General features: G+C 50.8%; 7 protein-coding genes across 7 annotated transcripts; 3 read left to right on the top strand and 4 right to left on the bottom strand.

Moving 5' to 3' along the window:
- Window positions 1–106: 106 nt before the first annotated feature.
- On the bottom strand, window positions 107–2,259 carry IAR55_002238 (uncharacterized protein; the record flags this gene model as incomplete). Its single annotated transcript, XM_066945355.1, has 7 exons — window positions 107–136; window positions 195–285; window positions 343–782; window positions 839–1,013; window positions 1,074–1,092; window positions 1,143–1,202; window positions 1,260–2,259. 7 exons carry the CDS (start codon window positions 2,257–2,259, stop codon window positions 107–109), a joined length of 1,815 nt encoding a protein of 604 aa, XP_066804044.1.
- A 305-nt stretch (window positions 2,260–2,564) lies between these two features.
- On the top strand, window positions 2,565–5,779 carry IAR55_002237 (uncharacterized protein; the record flags this gene model as incomplete). Its single annotated transcript, XM_066945354.1, has 16 exons — window positions 2,565–2,765; window positions 2,824–2,994; window positions 3,062–3,107; window positions 3,163–3,212; window positions 3,268–3,291; window positions 3,351–3,510; window positions 3,572–3,623; window positions 3,682–3,847; window positions 3,901–3,968; window positions 4,024–4,177; window positions 4,253–4,427; window positions 4,483–4,565; window positions 4,634–4,770; window positions 4,821–5,247; window positions 5,331–5,433; window positions 5,505–5,779. 16 exons carry the CDS (start codon window positions 2,565–2,567, stop codon window positions 5,777–5,779), a joined length of 2,292 nt encoding a protein of 763 aa, XP_066804043.1.
- Window positions 5,780–6,159: 380 nt separating this feature from the next.
- On the bottom strand, window positions 6,160–9,017 carry IAR55_002236 (uncharacterized protein; the record flags this gene model as incomplete). Its single annotated transcript, XM_066945353.1, has 10 exons — window positions 6,160–6,283; window positions 6,424–6,984; window positions 7,075–7,241; window positions 7,301–7,462; window positions 7,552–7,777; window positions 7,845–7,989; window positions 8,091–8,417; window positions 8,529–8,609; window positions 8,685–8,719; window positions 8,794–9,017. The coding sequence occupies 10 exons, from the start codon at window positions 9,015–9,017 to the stop codon at window positions 6,160–6,162; spliced, it is 2,052 nt and encodes a 683-aa protein (XP_066804042.1).
- A 659-nt stretch (window positions 9,018–9,676) lies between these two features.
- IAR55_002235 (uncharacterized protein) lies at window positions 9,677–12,709 on the bottom strand (the record flags this gene model as incomplete). The annotated part of the gene is made up of 9 exons (XM_066945352.1): window positions 9,677–9,862; window positions 9,921–10,061; window positions 10,120–10,665; window positions 10,715–10,921; window positions 10,979–11,338; window positions 11,397–11,522; window positions 11,578–11,920; window positions 11,972–12,138; window positions 12,194–12,709. 9 exons carry the CDS (start codon window positions 12,707–12,709, stop codon window positions 9,677–9,679), a joined length of 2,592 nt encoding a protein of 863 aa, XP_066804041.1.
- Window positions 12,710–13,951: 1,242 nt separating this feature from the next.
- On the top strand, window positions 13,952–15,606 carry IAR55_002234 (uncharacterized protein; the record flags this gene model as incomplete). Its single annotated transcript, XM_066945351.1, has 5 exons — window positions 13,952–14,716; window positions 14,776–15,169; window positions 15,223–15,308; window positions 15,372–15,444; window positions 15,518–15,606. The coding sequence occupies 5 exons, from the start codon at window positions 13,952–13,954 to the stop codon at window positions 15,604–15,606; spliced, it is 1,407 nt and encodes a 468-aa protein (XP_066804040.1).
- A 690-nt stretch (window positions 15,607–16,296) lies between these two features.
- Window positions 16,297–17,925, bottom strand: IAR55_002233 (uncharacterized protein; the record flags this gene model as incomplete). The annotated part of the gene is made up of 4 exons (XM_066945350.1): window positions 16,297–16,540; window positions 16,629–16,939; window positions 17,027–17,855; window positions 17,918–17,925. The coding sequence occupies 4 exons, from the start codon at window positions 17,923–17,925 to the stop codon at window positions 16,297–16,299; spliced, it is 1,392 nt and encodes a 463-aa protein (XP_066804039.1).
- A 435-nt stretch (window positions 17,926–18,360) lies between these two features.
- Window positions 18,361–20,582, top strand: IAR55_002232 (fumarate hydratase, mitochondrial; the record flags this gene model as incomplete). The annotated part of the gene is made up of 11 exons (XM_066945349.1): window positions 18,361–18,396; window positions 18,573–18,744; window positions 18,827–19,151; window positions 19,217–19,490; window positions 19,544–19,633; window positions 19,696–19,874; window positions 19,932–20,183; window positions 20,238–20,272; window positions 20,327–20,369; window positions 20,423–20,493; window positions 20,557–20,582. The coding sequence occupies 11 exons, from the start codon at window positions 18,361–18,363 to the stop codon at window positions 20,580–20,582; spliced, it is 1,503 nt and encodes a 500-aa protein (XP_066804038.1).
- Window positions 20,583–20,671: the final 89 nt, after the last annotated feature.

Genomic DNA, 20,671 nt, shown 5'->3' with positions numbered 1-20,671 from the left:
CATGCATATGGAACGTCAACTCGGTGCGGTTTCTATTCTGTGCGAGAGACGTTGCTGTACGGGATGCTGCGATGCTTATTGAGATGCACAATGCTGATGGAATACCTTAGAAGCCCTGCTCTGCCAAGTAATCCGCCTATATGAATGCGACAGGATGTCAGCAGATGCTCATGCACTCAAGGAAACACACTGACCACTTCCAAGTAAAATGTAGCTGGCTTGAAAGGAACTGGCTTCCCCGCCCATTTGCCCAACGTGTATTTGACCGAATTGATCCATCCGACCCTGCGCAACCATAATCGATCAGCTTCGTCGCAGGTCGGGGGCATAATTCACACCTACAAATCGAGATGGTTCACTCCAACCAACGTCCCCCTATACTCTCCCCACATCGCACTATGCACCGAAACCAAGCCATCGTTCGGGCCTTCCTTGGCCAAGATCACCGAATGAGGCCATCTGAACGTATCTAACAAACCTGGATCGATGGTTGCTCCCCATGAATAGTACTTCACATCCTCTCTGTCCAATACTTCCGCGTTGAACTCTTTCATGGCCTGCGTCCGGAGAGCGTTGAATGCTGTTCCATCGCCGGATTGAGGTAGACCAAGCGTTTCGATAAGACCTACAAGACTCGAAAGACGATCTCGACCTATCCAGTTATCAATGACATAGTCTGCGAAGGGCGAGCCACGATGTGGGGTCGAAATGGTGGTGAGCGAGATAGGATGGAACCCTTTTGGTTTGAGCTCGGAAATAAGGTAGCGACAATCCAGTCCTCCCTTTGAATGTACAAAGTCAGAATCAATAAGACCATGGTCCACCGAGAGTTACTTACCATACTGTGCCCAACCAGATTCACCTCTCTGCCAGGATACTTTTCCGTAATGAACTCCTCCAAGATAGTGGCTCGGTCCTTGATAGAAGACGTTGCCGGAACTCGTGCGATGAGAACTTCGACGCCATTCGACTCGAGCACTTCTCTAATACCTCGCCAATGTGAGATTTGGAGCCTGTGCATGAACAAGTCAGTAGTCGCACTGTGGTCAGCAAGCAGGGATGGTGAGACCCACGTAGGGAGACTTTGAGGACCTGCGATTCAGGTCAGTAAAGCGGTTCTCTTTCCCCAGTGTCGAGCTCACCAAGCACGTCGAATCCCAGCAAGCCGTGACAGAACACTATGGGATTTCTAGGGGAGCGGTCTACGGCCGATGACTATCAGAAGGAACTTCCGCGTCTCGATAGGCATCACCACTCACATTTCCGTCTCAATTTTTCTTTTTCCTCCTCAATGGTGCCCGCTCTGTCTTCCTCACTCATCATCTCATCTACCTTGCCTTTGTTCCCGCCCCACCAGCCAGACGCCCATGATGTAAGATCTGCCTGTGACGATGTGGACGATAAAGCGCGTCGTCCGAGATCTAAAGACGATTTTGAGGGTAATGAAACTCGCGGCATGGCGAAATTGATATTTGGCATAGAAGGGAGAGAGGGGAGGATGTATGACCCAACTCCGGAAGAGGGCGCTTCGGCGTTCGATGTAGCTAAAAGACCCGTGATCGTCCGTTGCAGGTGTAGTGATGGTGCAGTTGATGAAGCAGAATCGCGTCGAGACGGTGACAGATCCAGAGGGAGACCAGTAGTCGGGTCCAAGTCTGGAAACGGCGCGTTGGACAGAGCAGTAGTTGGTGAAGCTCGTTGCCAGGCTGTAGAGCTTTCACCGCGATCCGACCCATCGGTGCGTGACACAGAACGATCATGACTCCGTCTTGGCCCTTCTGATGACGCGTAATCTAGACTTGATATAGGGAGAGTCGATCTTGTGAGTTGAGATAGCAGGCGGGGTGCCGGTGGACGTATGGGTACGTGATGATGAGCTTCCACTGGATGTGAAATAGGTGAAGCAGCGTCGAATGACGATGATGATTCAAGGCTTGAGGAGATGGGAGGTGGAGAAATTCGGTCGTGCAAAGCTTCGTCCAGCATGGCGGTGAGTCGAGAGTCAGGTGTACCACTGCCAACCTCATGCCGGTGTTGATTAGAAGCAGATGTATCCGTGCCAGCATGATACACGTCTGCTCTTTGCTTCCCTTTGGCTAAATTTCGTGCCGTAGCTTCTTCCTCCTCATGCTGAGCTGTATGAGAAGGGTGATCATCATGATGATGAGGATGTGAGCGGGAGCTGGATCGTGAATGGGGATGGGAGTGAGCAGGCGGGACTGGTCGAGGGTCACCGTTCGGTTTGTGATTTTGCGACATGGTCCTCGAAGCCAAACGAGAGAGGAGTCTGGGGGCTCTTGGCGCCATCCAAGACGTGTAGGGTGCTTGCAAACTGCTGGTGGATTTTGATCAAATGATAAGAGAAGAACTGAAGGGTAGAAAGAAAGCAAGAAACCAGGAGAGTGTTGGGCCGTCAACGTCATTTGCGAGAGCAGCTGAAGCGTGCGAAACACGTGGGTCTGTCTGTATCTTTGAACGCGACGGTCCTTTTGATGTTGTGTGTTGCTCGCGTTTCAACTTCCTACAACGGTCCTACCAATGATCGACTCACAGCACATATGACGATGGCATCACCCAGGAAACAGTCGAAACAACCTTCCAATCAAGGTAGAGGCCTGTCGGAGCCCCTCTTGCCCCTACATCTAGCTCTGGGATGGATTATCGTTCGAGTCTTCCCGTTGAACGATGACTGTCAGCCCCTGCCAGTGTATTCGCAGCTCTTCACGGCGAATGTACTCAGGATCATAGCACGAGAGGTATTGGAGGTATGTGCACCACACGTACGAATGGCAGAGCTAGTTGACGTTCTGAACACCGTCTCAGGTTGGGAGTAAACCGGCAACTTTCCCTTCTTTACGAGACGAGCTTGATCCCTTGATGAGAAGCGAAAGTACCGATATTCTGAAGAGGAACAACAAGACACGAAGCAGAGGCCAGATTGTTCAAGAGGAGCTGGAACACGCAGAGAAATACAAAAGCTGGCTGACAGAGTTCGTGAGTTCACCGGCCGGCTCGCAAGTCGAATGTGAGAATTGACATTGAGGTGCAATCGTGGTGGTAGGGAGACAACTTTAGAAATGTTGCCGATGGGTGTGCTTTCCTTGATCGTGAGCTCAGCATTGCACCCATTGTGATGAACTAGCTGATGACTTGGCATCATAGGCTTGGAGAAGGAGCTGCGAGATCGACTGAATCACAGTGATGACGACGAGGTAAGCCGTATCGACCTTGTCACTCACGCCTTCCAGGCTAATCATGTTCATATAGCCTACAGAGCTACCAGAACCAATCGTACGTGGGGCTCGACCGTCAAGCCAAAGCCAGTCCGCACTGATGCAAGCTCCACGCAGGAAAGGCATTCCCCGCTGGGAGTTTTTTCCCGTAATCTGCTCAATACACTCAGAAAACTATCTTTCGATGAGACAGGCCACCTTGCTAGGGAGGTCGCGAGATGGTGTGGAATAGACTTGGCTGGTCCCTCAAAGCCCGTCACCATGTGGTCGTTAGATCGTGAGTCACGTTTCGCTTGCTTTTCACGGCTCAGTACGCCGAGCTCACCATGTCCTATCAGGCAAGTCGGGCATGGAAGACAGTCTGGATAAGCGGATCAAGGCCATGCAAGAGTGCGTTGATCCAGCTGTACACCACGATGCGCTCTGATTGATCCTCGTATCCTCCCAGCTACCAAGCAGCGAATGCTTCTGGTGATCACTCGAACGCTTTGGCTTCGTTACGCAGATTTTACGATTATCAATTCCCATCCGCTGGAAGAGGGCAACATCAACATGCGTTATTGAGTATCGCTTCTTTCCATTATTCTACCGGCGGACTGGAATCAGCTCGGGCTGTGAGTGCGCAAAGATATCTACAATCAGCCCGAAACATTGACCAAAATTATAGGCTGTGGACGAAGCAATTCGAGTCGCGAGAACTGCGGGTGACAAAGTTTGTCTCCAGCATTGTCTCAGGTGGATACTTTCTCTGTCCCTTGGCTCTTCCTTTCCACTGAATTCTTCCGCTCAGCTTGTCGCAGCGACTGGAAACCGAGACAAAATCAGTCGCGTTTTCGTCGACCGAGACCATCCGTGTACACCAAGGTCAAATTCCAAGAACGCGTCTCGCCAACGCATCTACTCCAATGGATGAGCTCTGGTCTGTCAAAGCTGCTCTCGATATGGTGTGTTTGTGACCTTTTTTGCATTGACAGATCTCGTTGTCTAGCCATTTAGCTGACTTGTCGTTCCCTTTGCAGGGCGAACCCGTCCATGTGGCTTTCAGACGGATCCATTCGGCTTTAGGCAAGGATCTACAGGTCGAACAAAGTACGGGAGACCAAGAAAACAGAGGCGCAAAACAGTGGCGCACCGGTCAGAAACTAGACATGGCAGCTTGGCATGCTACTCAAGCGGGATTGTGGGGAATGTTAGGTACGTTGACACATGATGATCCAACGCTGATAAGCAGGCTCGAACGTCCTGGCAGAGCTTCACGAGGAACTGGCGTTTGATGACTTGACACCATGGGATGACGGAAAAATGACAGTTACCTTGGCTCAAGCACAGAGAGTGGGTCTGCCATGAGATTCACTCGACTAGCGAAGGACGTAGCTGATGTCGACTTTTGTCTCACGAAGAAAGCCGACCAAGCAGATTACGATGGGGCGCTAGCAACCTTACTCGATAAAACAGCCTTGCAAGGCATGTCCATCGCAGCATATCACCGTTGGGCGAGATTGCTTTGGGGTATTCTCGAGAGACGAGCCACGATGAAGTGAGCTTTCAGCCTCTATCAGATCAGCGGATCATTGACACTCTGCACAGTGATGAGTCTGAGTGCTTAGCATATCTCTCAGCTGTCCAAGCTCCAAAGGCAACTTCAACTTCATCCCGACTGGGTCCCGGTGGACCATCCCGAGAGAATGGTCATCCGCCCTCTATGGAGCTCCCTTCAATGAGTGATTTCGACGCATCACGCTCTGCAAGCAGAGGACATATCTCGCGTCAAATCACTTTGGTACAAGAAGAGATCCGTTCCTCCTTACGGAAAGCTACGAAACTTCAATCTTCCTCTTCACCACCACACACTATCCTCCCGCATGTACTTTCTGCTGTCCAGCTTTCTAGCGAGTTGGGTCTCTGGGGATTGTACAGGTTCGGCGTGGTAGTGCTCTGTGAGGTCTTATTGAGTATGGAAGGGATGGGTATGGCTACGAAGGTGATAAGAGAGATAGAACAGGTTTGGGAACAGGTGAATGGTTTGGAGGATTCTCATGGTCCATACAGCTGCACACAGGAGCAATTGCTGACTTGTGACCGGTTGACATGATACAGATTTTAGGGTCTGGTGACCAAGAAGTCATAGCGAGAGGAGCGTTATCTCTAGGAAAGGCAAAGCTCGAATTGGCACTTGATCACGGATCGGCAGAATTACTTTGTAAGTTTTCCTGAGGGACGCAACAGTTGTCGTCAATGACTGTGCCATTCTGACGATATCGACATGATAAGTCGAAGCGAGCGATCATCTCACCCATTCGTTGGAATGCGCCACTAAAGTCGAATCCCGCTCACTCATCATGGAAAATACGACACTTCTCTCCCTCATTTCCACCCTCCAGGACCAGAACGATTCATTAGATGACAGCGCAAGGAACGAGATGGTGGAGAGGTATATCTCTGCCAAGACCGAAATGGGAGGAAACTCAAATCATCTCGATCTGGTCAGAAAAGTGGGTGATATAATCAAGATGGTAGGAGTTCGTGTGGCAGAAGGTTGGAAGTGATCCTCGCCTTTCCATCTCTGCGCATGTCACTCAAATGTAAACTATACCGGCACTGAACTGCACTGTACATACACCATGCATTTCGAGATGTCGCATCTCGATATCCGATACAACACTAGATCTCGAATATAGTAGATTCTACTTGTAATCCCTCTAGTCTACAAGTACAGTGAGAGAGCGATCGACCGAGAAAATGCGTTACGTTTGATCGTCCATCCCCATCCTGCCAGTGACTCAACACACCAAGATCGGTCTGTGGTCCCTCCGGTCTCTGTAACATCTTCGACCTTACGCCCTCTTTCAGGTCGTCACACGATGATCTGTCACCATGTTCCCTTCTCCGTTCGACTTTGAGCGGGCACTACAATTTCTCCCTCCTTCTAATCGTGCATCACCGCGAACAAACGGAACTCGGTCCCTCCTCCCGGATCTAATGTCTGTTGTAGCAATTCACAATGCAATGTATGTCTTCCAGGTTCCAAGCCCGACGCGACTTCCTTCACCCTAAGAAATGATAAGAATCTGTCAGTCACTGTTGTCATGTCATGTCATGTCATGGCGCTTCACTTCACTCCGCTTGGTCCCAGAACTTCGCCTTTGCGCATTCCTCGCCTCGAATTGTGAAACAAGGGAAACATACTCACATGCCCATATTTCGCTTATCCAACTTCCACCATCCGTCCACTTGAGTCCCCTGCATCCTGTCATCATCGACCCAGCACCACACGCTCCCCAGTCCCAACTTTGCACTCCTTTGATATCCTATCAATACTGATCCATCCGCTTTCCTACTCCGAGGTTGATTAGGTCCCGATATCCACCGTCGTTCATCCTTACGAGCTTCCCGCCTTCGATGTGATTTGGGAGTATACCGACGTCGCCTTTGTTCTTGATGTGTATTAGATTTCACATTGTATGCTCCTCCCGGACGCATGGCCAATGGAGGTGGGTCGAATCCGCCTTCTCCTTCTCTGGTCCCAGTACGAGGACTGGCAGCAACCTCATTCCCGTCCTCCTCACCCTCGTCTTCCTCGGCCTCCACTTCGATCTCTTCCTTGGTAGCTACGACGTCTTCTATGATGGCGTTGTCGTCTGTACCTGAGACAGGAACAGGGATAGGTTCGGATATCACAAAGTCGAAAAGCGCAATGGCACCTGGTTCACGAGCAACAATGTATCGCTTCTCCTTCCATGACCACTGGGACCTGGAATCGAACATGACTACATTCAGCGCGTTCTTCGACGTCTCTGATATGCTATAATCGTCACCGAGGTGAGACGGAGAGAAGACTCACCAACCATGGGAACCTTCTGCCAGCGGCAATCCCTTCACTTCTCCTGCTCCGAAATCATCGACCAGGCTTGAGACCTTTCCATGCATTCTCCCCGAATTCTCAGATCGACAGACTGGAGCATGCTTCGCGTCAGGCTCGAAGGGGTTGAATTGACCCGTAAGTGAGGTCTATGACAAAGACCATATATCAGCTTCAATGACGAGCAGCAAAACACCCGTCAACTCACCGCTGGAACTTCGAGGACCCGCAAGGTCGGTCTGCGTACGCTGCTCGAGGCAAAGCGTCTAAAAGCGCCAGTTTTCGAGACCGGCAAAGGCGAAGAATCAAGCTGATCCCGTAGGTATTGAATCACCAGACCTGCTGCGAGAGCGTGACCCTTCGCAGAGATCTATAGATCATAGATTGAAAGGAAAATCACGTCAGCCACTGTCACCTTCCTGACAGCCTCATCCCTACGGCGCTCATGTCCTGACTCACATGCATCACATCCACTGCGACTCCTCCAAACTCCCTCACTTTAGGATCACCCATGGCCACATCGTCTCCCGTTCTGAACCACCTTGGCATTTGTCTCTCTGGATCTGCCAAGATCCGTGGCACAAGGACATCTCGTATAGCTATCGAAGGGACATCGTAGAAGGACAGTACGTCTTGGTGATATGTTGAGGAAGATATTAGAGCTGGGAAGAGCGTCGTAAAGGTTCTGCAATGGCGGCGTGGAATATGTCAGTGTCGTAGATCGGGGACTTGAGCTGCTTGAGGAAGCTCACTCGATGTTTATAATGGCAGGTTGCGAGTCTAGCTCCAACAGTCCTCGAAGAAGATGCTCATACGAGCTGACTACCTCTTGCTCCAAAAGATCGTTGATACCGAGTTCGAGCAAAATGAGATCCGAATCTTCAGGTATATGTTCCTCTACATTGTCGATATCAGCTCTTCCTCCTTGACTCGGATACCATCGGAGCACGACTCTTAGGATGACACTCAGAAGCAGACGCGGCAGACGCAACACTCACTGAAGCACCATCCGAAATATCCCGCACCTACACCACCCTGTGCTCCATTCACAAACCTATTCTCGGGATGGGGAAAGTTCTCGTTCAGCCAGTCAAATATCATCACGTGGAGATTGTCTGGTGAATAAAGGGTCGTCGCTCCTAGATGACTGAGAGGTGCGATAGGGTGGCTATCTGAGGATGTGGACGTGGATAGATCGTCGGGTAACGCTTCCGTTATATCGACGTTGTTTTCAACACTGTTGTCTAACAGTTCCTGATCTTCGTCGATTCGTTGACGCCGTGCTAAAGGTTTCGCAGGAGGGGAGAGTCCTCGGCCTTTCGACACTGTGACGCGAGCAAAAATGGTCAGTTCGATCGAGCATGACTGGAAGTGGCCTCATTGAGAAGAGTGAGAGCAAAGTCGAGGGGTCACAGGCTATGACCGGACAGACTTACCACTACCACCGATAACAGATACTGTGAAAGCTTGACCTGAACGAAGTTTATCCAGGAAGGCTTGTATTCTCGCGCCGGTGCCTATCGACGAAGGGTCATCAGCAGCCGTCCAAAGAAGTCAAAGACAATGTATACTGTCAGTTGGACAAGACCCACCTTCATGCTGTAACGCTCTCCTGAGCTCCCATTCTCTGTTCCAAAGTCACATTATCAGCTTCACTTCTCCTCATATGACGCAAAGAGTTAGACAGACAGCTCAACCCACCTCATGGCATCATCTTCATCCCAGACCGGTTGCCCACCGGTGGAGCCCGACGTGACTTCCCCAGCTTTCGTTTTGACCTTCTCAATCACCCCTTTGAGGACCTGTCGGGTCTCCTCGCCGTGAGTGGTAAATGGCGCGAAGAGGATCAAGAGCGAGATGAGGAGACAGAATAGGATGAACCATGGTTTGGTCAGACGATGGTGTGAGAAGGGGATTGATAACATCGTGGGGGCAATTGGACGGGCATACAGATTGGATGGTGTCGATATGGGGGTAAAAGTGGTGATTCAAGCGTGAGGCTGAGAAGTATCAGATGAAGAGTCTTGAGCGAGGGTTTGTCGAGGTGTAGACGATGATGCTGGAAACGACCGTTTGTACTGTTCAATGAGTGACAGTATATGCAACTATGCTTGGCGCAGTGCGAAAAGAATGAAGACAGTGGGAAAAGATCGTAGGGCGGACTGATGTGATTTCAGACGGACAGCATCAACAACAACTTGTCGAGTGATTGCGAACCGGTTCCTTTTGCCGGTAGGTGATCGTCCAAGCTTCTTTATTCCAGTTTTCTGCTCGAAGTCGATTCTGACAAGATGATCGACAGCGGACGCAGCCAAGACGTACTGGTCTGAAGAGAGTGTGGACGCAGATGTAGGGAGTCGAGAGGGTGATGTAGATGGCCTGGAATCTAAGTGGTGAAGGTGAAAGTGGTGGTGGTGGTGGTGGTGCTGCTCAGGAACTCGTCCCAAAAAGGTTATTTACTCTTGAACCCTAAAGATCTGCAATGAAGTTGGTGACATTATCCTGACCAGCCAAGACACCCATCAATCGACGTGAATACCTCCATCTTATCCGCACGTGAATGGATGCATGCTCTACATCGACACTATGTGCTCTTCAGAGACACCTCGCTCAAAACTCTAAACGCCTCCTTGTACGCGTCCAGCAACGCCTTGACTCTAGTCCTTTCAGTGACCAACGCTTCATCCTCAAATAGCAACTCCGCGAATAGATCAGGTTTGTAGAGTTGGGTGACTAGCCGTTGTTGAATAGCATCACGCGAGAAATTCACCTAGACGAAGATAATCGAGTTAGTTGCGGCTCTTGTAGACAAGTCAAAGTCAACTCACCAGCAAGTGCATGATAGCCTTTGGCACCAAATCCTCGATAGTCTGTCGCGTGATCCCAAAGTAGCTTGCAATCAATGATCTGATCAAGGTCGTCTCCATCTCTTCCCGAGGGCTGAGCTGGAATGGCTGATCGGACGGGTTCTGGTACCGCGATTATCAGCGTGATGTCTTTGCTGTCGATATTCAACGTGCAACTTACTGCGTCGATATGCTTCCCTAGGCTCCTCATATCGTACGTCGATGATCCACCTTCCAATCCAGAACGCGTGCCAGCGCGCTTGGTTCCGAAGTCAGGCAATAAGTCCTTCTGAGATTGTTGTTGGGTCTGTCTTGAACCCAGCGCTGATCGTTGCTGGTTCCTCTGTTGCTGTAATCTCCCATCGCTGGATCCAGGTTCAGAAAGGGTGTGTTGCACAGGAGCTTCCCCGCCATTCCCGAAAAAGTAGTTCAAGAACGTATCTTTGGCGGTATGAGGAGAGGTGCCTGACACCGAAGCAGAACCACCGTGAGGTCGGAGGCCATTGTTGGGTGTAGTACCGGACGCCGTCCGCTGATGCTGTCTCGATTTGGGAATCTGCTCATTGAGCAAGTTTTTCACAGGGGGTCGGCGGATGTCAGGGACCGACGTAGATGCTGATCGTGGGTGATGGTTGATTAGGGGAGCACCGTTGGGTGGAGCAGACCCAGCACCATCGGAAGACGCTGATTCATCCTCATCATCGGGAGAGCTGGCTTGCGACGGGATCTATGGTCGGTGTCAGCCTTGAGTTATTGCATTGATGTGATGCACTCACCCGGGCCATTTGGGAAGAACTTGGAGCGCCTTCTCGCGCAATTGCTGCTGAACCGGCGACAAAGTCCGGATGGTTGGTGTTGATGTAGGCAGCCTGGATCTGGATCAAGCTAGACACGTAGTCCGAGGTGGGACCAAGTCTCTCTCTCAGGAGCTCTGAGACAGCCTCGATCAGTTGAGTTAGCAGCCGCGGGAAGCGTTGAAGTTCCTGCCATAGATGGGTCAGTATAAGCCAACGAATCTTGACGAAGGGGAAAAAACTCACGGGACTAGTACAGTTATGACAGATCTTCATTAATTCTTCGTATACTAATTCCACACAACGCAAACTAGGTGGTTCAAGTAATTTGATCTGAGGCTTGACCAGCAGATCAAAGGCAACTTCAGGTACGAAAAGACTCGGTCGGGGTCCTGTGGAGTTACGGATTGCCGTTCGAATATCGGACAATGAAAGGTTCTGAGTAGGGTCAATGTTCTGCAAAGCGTGTCCGAAAACTTCATTGAAGATGTAATAGATCCTAGCGCCGCCGGAAAGCTCTTTGGTCGAGATCTCGAGAGATGTTCCGTCGATCGAAGAGACAAAATCTTTCGAAAATTCGGTCATTAGTTTGAGGATGAGCGAGCCCTGTTGGATAGTAAGCAAGCGACCGCGAACAAGAGGGCATATCGAACGCAGGACGTACCCGGTGTTGTTCCCCAAGGAAAGTTGCATCGCCAAATGCATTCAGCTCTTGTTGCGTCTGACCCATCAACGTATTCAATCTCGCCTTCATGTCCGGCAGTTTCTCTCGGATGTGGTTCATTAACACCTACTCCACCAGTCAGTACGTGCGGTATTATCGCACACCATTCATCCGCACTCACTGCATTGAGCGTCTTTGCAAGGTACTTTGTCCCGCATCGATGAGCAATATTCCTGTACACAGGATGTTGCTTGAAGAAGTCCTCTTCCTTTTGCCTCGCGTCCTCCATAGGTACATCCTGCATGATATCCTGTTGACTTCGGTTCACGACTCCGACGAATCCAAGTTTCAGAGGGTATGTTCGACCAGTCAAAATGTCGAGGGCGTTGGTGCCGGCATCCATAAGATCAAGCTTGGTGAGCACTCCAAGAGTTCGCAACCCGCGTGGATCTACGGTCCTCGCGAGCTTGAGAGCGTCCGAGTTGGCCAAGTCAACATTGGCAGGAGACACGGCGAGGATAACCCTGGAGTCGTGCATTAGAACCGTCTTGCAACTGCGAGAAGGAAGAACTCACGCATTGGGTTTAGAGATGTAGTCAAGGACGAGGTTTTTGATCTGCCTTTCGATATCGGTCGGCTGGTCTCCGACAGGAACCTTTGTCAAACCCGGAAGATCTACCAAAGTGAGGTTTAGCACGCCGGGACCGTAGATCTTGAGGTTGATAGGGAGTTTTGATACGCCCTAGACAGGATTCTTGTTAGTAATCCAAAATTACAGGAGCAATTATAGGACTCACCTTGTTCTGTCCTGCGACTCTGTAAGTCTCCGCCTCAATTTCCTTCCTGATCTCCTCAAAATCCGTGAATCTCCTGTTGAGATGCAGAAACTCTGCGTAAGCTGCACCCGTGTTACTCCCCATACTCCTCCCACCAGGTCTCATAACTCCGGCTCCGGCTGTTGGCGTCGACTCCAAAGTAGGTAGATATCCATCATCATCTCCACCAATCTTAGGTGATCGTCTTAGGGTAGGTGCAGAGTGATTGGAAGCGGAAAGACCACCACCACCACTGCCACCGGAGGAAGACGAGTCGGGCGTGTGAATGAGTTGAAGAACGAGTGGTCGTCGAGTGACAATGCCGCTTCCACGAGGAAGGAAATCGCGTCCTACGATAGTCTCCAAGACAGATGATTTACCGCTTGATTGGGAGCCAACTACCACTATCTGAGGCAGGTCGACAGAGTCACCGCCAATGGCGTTGAATGTGTCTTGAAGCTTGTTGACGAGAGCAATGAGGTCGCCGTCCATTGCCATCTTGAAGGTTGACTGTGGTTGTAGTACAGCAGAAGACAGAGGGATTGAGAAGATCCCGTGATGTTTAGGGGTGGGTGGAAGAGTCTGTTGAGGAAGACAGAGGGCAGGAGTTAAACTGTTCAACAGTGTGTGAGCAATTATGAGTGAGAGATGACAATCAGGAAAGCGTCGAGATGGCAGGGCCCGTCAAGACCTGGCAATGGGGACTGAAGCGATGCGTAAAGCGTGAGGTGGTGAGAGACGTGTGTGAGAGAGCGAGTGATTTGAGCCAAGTGTCTTATACTACAGGATTGTTATTGTTGTTGTTGTTGTTGAATATGTCAAGTCCAGTTGTGTGTATAGAATGAGCCAGACTTACAAGCAAGAGATCTCAACAGCGAGGTCAACGAGGATGGTACAGGTGGTGGTAGTATGCACGTCTTCTGGCTTGTTGCGGGTTGCCGACAAAAGTGCGTCACCACGTTCAGATGCACTTTTCCCTTGCCTCACGGTTTGACACGCCTTTCTTTGCACCTTGGCAAGCCTAACTCCAGCCACGGGTTTTTGGCGTCGTCACCTCCACTCCAGACGACTGGCAGAATGTAGGAGCCGATTCTCCAAGATAGCTGCAACGATCGATATCTTGAAGGAAAGCCGAGCAGGAAAGGTGTGAGTACACTCCCACCTCGTTGAGTGGGACTGGACTCATTTGCAGACCGCTTTGACTGACAGAAAGAAGCACATGATGACCGGAAATGCTACCTGAACGATGCTCTTGGGTTGTTGCTGCCTCCTTAGCAGTAAATATCCGCCACAGAACTGGAACCGCAAGAGCGCGTGTGACTTTCATTCTCGTTGCCACTCAGCGTACAAGTGATTCATCCACCTTGTCATCTACGACTGACAGTGATTGCTCTTGCCCCCTTTTCTCCTACACAACCTGTGTCCTGTCTTCCCCGTCCCGTCCTGCTACTGGCATTCTGGCGTTCCTGAGCACTCCTCATAGCGTCACCTATCAACCTCAATTGCCTTCCGAGCAAAAGGATACAGTGTCCTGTGAGGATTGTCTCTGTTCGCAGCTCTGAGGCTGACATATTCGTTGGTCAAGTGACCCAGATACCATCTTTTGGACAATCAAAAAAAACCCAAGACACCTCTTCGACGACGCTAGCCCTCCTGGAACCCCTTAGCGACCTTGATAGTGAGCGATTTCCGACTATTCAGGTCCATTCCGCAGCGGAACTTGGTACGGATATTTGTCAGATGAAGGTTGTACACTCGCCTCCGAGATTTCCAGTGCTCAAGGAGACTCGTCCCCAGCGCGAATCAGAGAACCCGAAAATCTGTCCAGCTGTCGCCTCGCAACATTTTTTCGAGGCTCCTTTGCCCGTCAATGTGAAGGTCGAGCATCACCCTGAGGAGGTTGGTTGTATCAGGCCTTCCGGAACATCCCGGTCGCATCTGGCAGTGACGGACCAAGATATCAAATCAGAACCTGGTGGGAACATTTCACCCAAACAACCGAAAAGTCTTGTGGCCAATGAGAGAAAATGCCTGCCACAGAGTTCGAGGATGACGTCTCTCGACCCCCCGATGAATAGTGTCCCTCAGCGGACCACAATACAAGAAACCCGACCTTCTGAACACACCGCTCAAGTCCAACCCTTCCCGTGGGAAGAACTGATCCAGGAGTTCTTGAGAAATGAAGAAGCAGAAAAAGAAAATCAGGAGCTGCAGAAGCCGTTGGAGTTCGCACTTGATACGGGGACGGGGAGAGTGGTAGGACGAAAGAGGAGCCACACAAGGAAGCCAACACTCCAAGACAAGGCTCCAAAGCCCAAGCGGCCACGATACAACAAGGGGAATCAGGTTAGCATGGCGAAAGAATTGCCCGTCCCAACGTCTGACCTTCAAGAGCAAGCTACCGGAAGAAGGGAGCTTCCAAACCGACTGGTTACTCTCAGAGCGATATCACCGACAATCGATCCAGCAACATTGGAATCGTCAACGAAGACACCGCAACAATCGGTGAGTCTGGGCCTTGATGTCGCGCCTTGTGGGATTTATAGTTGTGAGGTCCATCATAGTGGCTTCATCCGGCACCTAGTCCTAGTACTTCGATGTTCTTGCCGGTGGATATGTTTGAAGCCGAATTCGAATTCGAAGCGAGACTCGGCACCCTATGTGATCTCACAACTGATCGAACAAGAGAACTTGAAGAAGCGCAAGCAACATCGAGGCAGTCTGGACGGCTCGTCCCAAGGAGACTTACCGATCTGCGGTCGAGCCAAGTCACCCGAGAGCGGCAACGACTGTTCGAATGGCTTCAGGCGACAATGACGCCTCCAACCCAGTCCTTGACAACGATGACAGGATTTCCACCTGCTCGACAACCCCTCGACCAATGGGGACCAATCAGGAGCCCTGTTCAATGGAACTCTGGGCTCCAAGTCCCGCGTGACATCTCAATGATAGGATGGAGTGAGTTTCGTTTGATCGATTGCTCGATCCGCAGATTGACACTTGCCATGAAGCGTACGAGAAGCTGCAGAGAAGAGTGCAAGACCCTAACGCAAGTCTAGACACCTTATTGATCAGCATCGCAGAATGGTGTACGGAGGTGAGCAGTACAACGGCCCTCCAATCGCTCGACATTGTCATTGATGTTGCGAGATCTGGATAGGTACCGATAGTCCCAATAAAGGACCGAAACCTTCTCGCAAACGCCCAGAAGCAGATCGAAGAAATCGACGTTTGTAAGTCTGAAAGATCCGTAAAGATACCTCAATCCTGACGAAGTCATCCTGACGCTGAGACGCCCATGACCAGTACAAGCGCAATATGAAGATTTGAAGACGATTTGCCAGGCGATTAGAGAGGTGTGCATCCGTGCCTTCGGAACTTTAGCTAAACACTGACAAGTAAATCACCGGAAGGATGAACGAATGCACGCAAGTCATTTCAACAATTGCAGAGGACTATTGGCCGTATACTGAAGGAAGTTACCCAGATTCAGAACCAATTACTCGGATTGATCAAGGCGCTTTTTCTTTACTCGATTTGTCACTGATTCGAAAGGGGTACGACGCTCCAATTCCCACTCGAGTGGCCGTTCATACAAGAAGTAGTGCTCCATAGGATGGTAGTGAACCTTCGAGAGGGCGTAAAGAGGAAGCTGGACAACGAGGAGATGTAGGTAGTCCCGAGGGTTTGAAATCGGAGGAGCAGCAGTGTTGGGAATGGGATTGGACGGTGGAACGTGTGGCCTGTAGCAAGGAACGCAGACGTACGGGAACATAGAAAGAAGGAAGGATAGTGTAGCCTTATCGTGGTATATTGTGATTGCTTGTGTTGTTTGATGTCTGTTGTGGAGGGTTTTGACTGATCATGTCGTTGCATTGTGGTCTGTATCGTCATATTATAGTGGCAAGCTGCAAAGAGATTACTCAGCTGGGCAAGCCCTCATACCGTGTCTTGGCAAAGCGGTATCAAAAAGCCATCTACTATACAGTACCTTCCCTCTCCCTCGACCCCATTTTCGCACCTTTCATCCAGTGGACCAATATGAGACCTATTCACAACCCGGTCGTTGACTCCCATGCCCAAGCTCAAAGCTGTCTCTCATCATCAATGAAAACTCTAACTTCGCCTTTGCCCCATTTCTCCATGACGCTCCTTCCACTTTCTGTCGGTTGTGAAAATGCCACCTCTCCCTTTATCGGAGAGAACGTACATCCATATATCGTATTCTGGGAAGCGGCATTGAGTAGGTGATACGAGAGTCCGTGAGAACGATAGAGTGGCGAAGTGTATAGACGATGGATACCGAGCGGAGTAGGTAATGGTTGCGGACTATGTGAGCGCGAACTGTGATCAGTAATGCAATTGATCGATATCTGAGAACATCGAGATCTTGTTGTTAACAGTGTCGAAAACTCACTCGCAAGTCACGCTCCCAAATCCACCACTTTCCACCCCACCTGCTACACTCTCCCCGTCACTCAATACTCTCATGGCGAACTTGATTCCTTGAGCAACCACGACGCTGACAATCCTTTCTTTGCCAACTGACGACGACGAGGAGACCTTCAGGCTGGACACGTCCAGACGGGGCCGTTTGGCGGTGGAAGAGGAAGGTGGGGGAGCAGGAGAAGAAGTCAGGAAGACGAAGATCTTGCATTGATCAAGTATTGCAGGGGGAAGAGGTGGAGAGGAAAGGACGAGGTCTACAGTGCACAAGATCTCGTCGAGCTATTGAGTCATGGTCATAGGTATGTCAGCTTCGGCTTCGGGATTGATTCAGGAGCGTGGAGCTGTCCGGTTCATACCACGACTCACCTTTGCACCACCAAAGCTCCCGTCAAGCATCACTATCCTGCCTTTGGCCCTGCGGTGCCCTGGACTACTTCTCGGTCCAAATTCCACACCTTCCTCGATCACCTTCCATCCTGTCTCCCCGGCCGAGCTTTTCCCCTTCCCTTTTGCTTTGCCTAGACCCTCCCATGGGATCCCTCGCAAGACTTTGGAATGGTGAGCGATGTGTATGGAATCGTCTTCTCCTCCTCGCATGTAGGACATGGAGCAATCTGGACATGTGTGAAGCAGGGGAAGATGGGTCAGATGCAGCTGGGTAAGAGGATTGTGTTTCGTCGTTGAGGTCGCAGAGACAGCTCTGCTGGAGGACGAGGGACCGGCCTGAGTTGAAGAGCTGGATGTGTGCTGGGTGGACCGAGGAGCCGATACTGTAGTCGCAGGCTGTAGGGGACGTTTACGCTTCTGCGGAATAGGAGTGAAGAAGCCTTTCAGCGTGGATTGGACCGCTGTCTTGGCGAATTTTGGTTTTCCAATCAATGATATACGCGCTTTCTTGTTGAACGACACGGTCTCTGCAGATGAAGGAGGTTTCACGTTCTCTTGGCCTATGACTTCGTCTTCGTCGTCATCGTCGTGCGGGAGGAACAAAGGTGACGAGGATCTGGATTTGAGCACCGGTCCCCGAACAGGCGAAGGCGAGCAAGGTGGAGGACTCTCCAGGCGAGATGACGAAGGAGGAGTGGAGGATCGACCAACATGGAATGCCAAGTCAGGCGGTGGAGGGGATGAAGTGTCGAACAAAGAGGAAGATGACCGAACTGGGAGTCTACCATATGTCCTGTGCACGGTCGGTCTAATCGGGAAAAGGGTCAGCTATCCGTCTTGTACTGTTCGAAGCGAAACGAATCGGCTCACTTGGACATGGCGAGCAGGTAACAAGAGACGTATAATGCACTCTCGAAACACTGCAAAGCAACAAGAAACGAGGTGTGACAGATATGCGTGTGATGATGCAGAAGAAGAGATGTATGATGATGTATCAAACTTGCTTTTCTACGCGATGAAAAACGAGAACATGAGCAGGGAAGAAAAACATGGGTCAGGCACGCCATGGGCAGTCGCGTCTTGATCTTTCAGAGTCATAAAGTCACGTGAAACATCGCAGAAGAAAAGCCACGTCATTTGTCTGTCCTTTCATACCCCTCCGATCTTCTCCGATATGTCGGCCGACCAAAGCCGGGAGAATGCATATGCTGCCAACCAAAAGTCAACGACCTGGGACAAGCTCAGTCAATAAGATGATCTGCTTTTGGAACACTGTTCGTCCTGTCTCCGCACATCGATCAGACCAATCCCGGATGTTGACCCGTACTGCGCTTCGAACGGCTACTAGCGTGAGTGGTCTGTTTGCAGACAGGAGGAGATGGAGCAGATTGCCCGACCTCACGGGTTCATCAGACCTAAAGTAACCGGACATCCCAAAGCTGATATCGATATTGTTGTTCTTCTTTCTCTTCCGCTCTCCTCACATCCTGTCCGATACCCCTGTGCATTCACCCCACGCCACCAGCTCTCTGCTCGCCGAACAGTCCTCGCTTCTCAACGATCTTTCGCATCTTCGTCACTCATCATGGCCGAACAAAAGTACAGGAAGGAGAAGGACACTTTCGGTGACCTCAATGTTCCCGCTGATAGATATTGGGGAGCTCAGACCCAACGAAGTCTCATGAACTTTGACATTGGTGCGTGTCATCTCTCTACCTGTACCTAGTGTTTTGAGCGAGCGAGATCGCACAGCGGTTTTGACTGACTCATACTTCTCAGGTGGCCCTACGGAGCGAATGCCCCCACCCTTGATCAAAGCCTTTGGTGTCCTCAAGAAGGCCGCTGCCAACGTCAACAGGACCTATGGTCTCCCAACCGAGATCGCAGACAACATCGGCAAAGCCGCTGATGAGGTGATCTCCGGTAAACTCATCGACGAATTCCCCTTGGTCGTCTTCCAGACCGGTTCTGGAACTCAGACCAACATGAACGTCAACGAGGTCATCTCCAACAGGGCTATCGAGCTCATGGGAGGGGAGCTGGGAAGCAAGAAGCCTGTGCACCCCAACGACCACGTGAACATGAGTCAATCTTCGAACGATACGTATGTCTCCCTCTCCCAGGTCCCATTTCGAAAAGCTTAGCCTGACAATCAAAATTATCTCCCAGTTTCCCCACCGCCATGCACGTCGCTGCCGTTGTTGAGATCAACGCATCCTTGATCCCCGCTTTGGAAGAGCTCCACGACGCTCTCGAGGACAAGCGAAAGTCGTTTGAGAACATCATCAAGATTGGTCGAACCCACTTGCAGGATGCTACTCCCTTGACTCTTGGTCAGGAGTTCTCTGGTTACGTCACTCAGGTCGAGAGGGGTATTGGACGAGTGAAGGCGACTTTGAAGAACTTGAGCTACTTGGCTCAGGGTGGTACTGCTGTCGGCACTGTGAGCTTTTTCTGTGGAGGTCGGGCAACAAGCTGACCCGACATCTCAATCAGGGTCTCAACACCAAGAAGGGCTTTGACGAGAAGGTCGCTGCTGAGATTTCCAAGCTCACCGGATACGAATTCCTCACCGCCCCAAACAAGGTGAGCCTCGCTCAATGTCAATGAGATGCGGGCAGCTCAGCTGAGCGCCTCTTCTGTCATAGTTCGAGGCTCTTGCCGCTCACGACGCCATCGTGGAGGCTTCCGGAGCTCTGAACGTCGTTGCTGTTTCTCTCATGAAAATCGCCAACGATATCCGATTCCTTGGGTCTGGTCCTCGATGTGGTCTCGGTGAGCTTGAGTTGCCTGAGAACGAGCCCGGATCCTCTATCATGCCTGGAAAGTGAGCTATCCAGCGTTCCACCAGATGATGCGAGTCGGCCCAGCTGACATACCTCAGGGTCAACCCGACGCAATGTGAGGCCCTCACGATGGTGGCTGCTCAGGTTATGGGGAACAACACCACTATCTCTGTCGCCGGTTCTTACGGTCAATTCGAGCTGAACGTCTTCAAGCCTGTCCTGATCAAGAACCTCCTCCAAAGCATCAGATTATTGGCCGACGGATCCAGGAGTTTCACCAAGAACTGTGTCGTTGGAATCAAAGCGAACGAGGAGAAGATCAAGAAGATTATGAACGAGAGTTTGATGCTGTGAGTATGATTGACGTTGAGAGCCAACCCGTCGCTGATCGACCACTTTCACAGTGCTACCTGCTTGAACAGTACTCTTGGTTACGATGGTTCGTTTACGTGCTGCCTGGTATAATGTATTATACTGACCATATCTATTCCAGATGTGGCTAAGATCGCCAAAAAGGCTCATCACGAGGGTCTCACGTGAGTTGCTGGACCTTGTCGAGCGCGGAGCGATGCTGACCGTGTCTTTGCAGTCTCAAGGAGTCCACTCTCGCCCTCGGCAAGCTCACTTCTGAGGAGTTCGACGCCAAGGTCAGGCCAGAGCGTGAGTGGAAAACATAGAGGCGGAATGGCACAGAGCTGACATTTTGTCCCATAATTTCCGCAGTCATGTTGGCTCCTGACGAGGTCTAATGCATTCATAAAGGGACCTGAAGTAGTTGTCATGCATTGTGTGCAGAAGGAATGTGTTCCCCACCAAAAGGGCTTGTGTATATAGACAG

This window comes from Kwoniella newhampshirensis, chromosome 4 (assembly GCF_039105145.1).
Source record: "Kwoniella newhampshirensis strain CBS 13917 chromosome 4, whole genome shotgun sequence".
Taxonomy (NCBI): Eukaryota; Fungi; Basidiomycota; class Tremellomycetes; order Tremellales; family Cryptococcaceae; genus Kwoniella; species Kwoniella newhampshirensis.
Note: the sequence above shows the minus strand (reverse complement) of the source record. Positions and strands in the feature narration are given on the sequence as shown.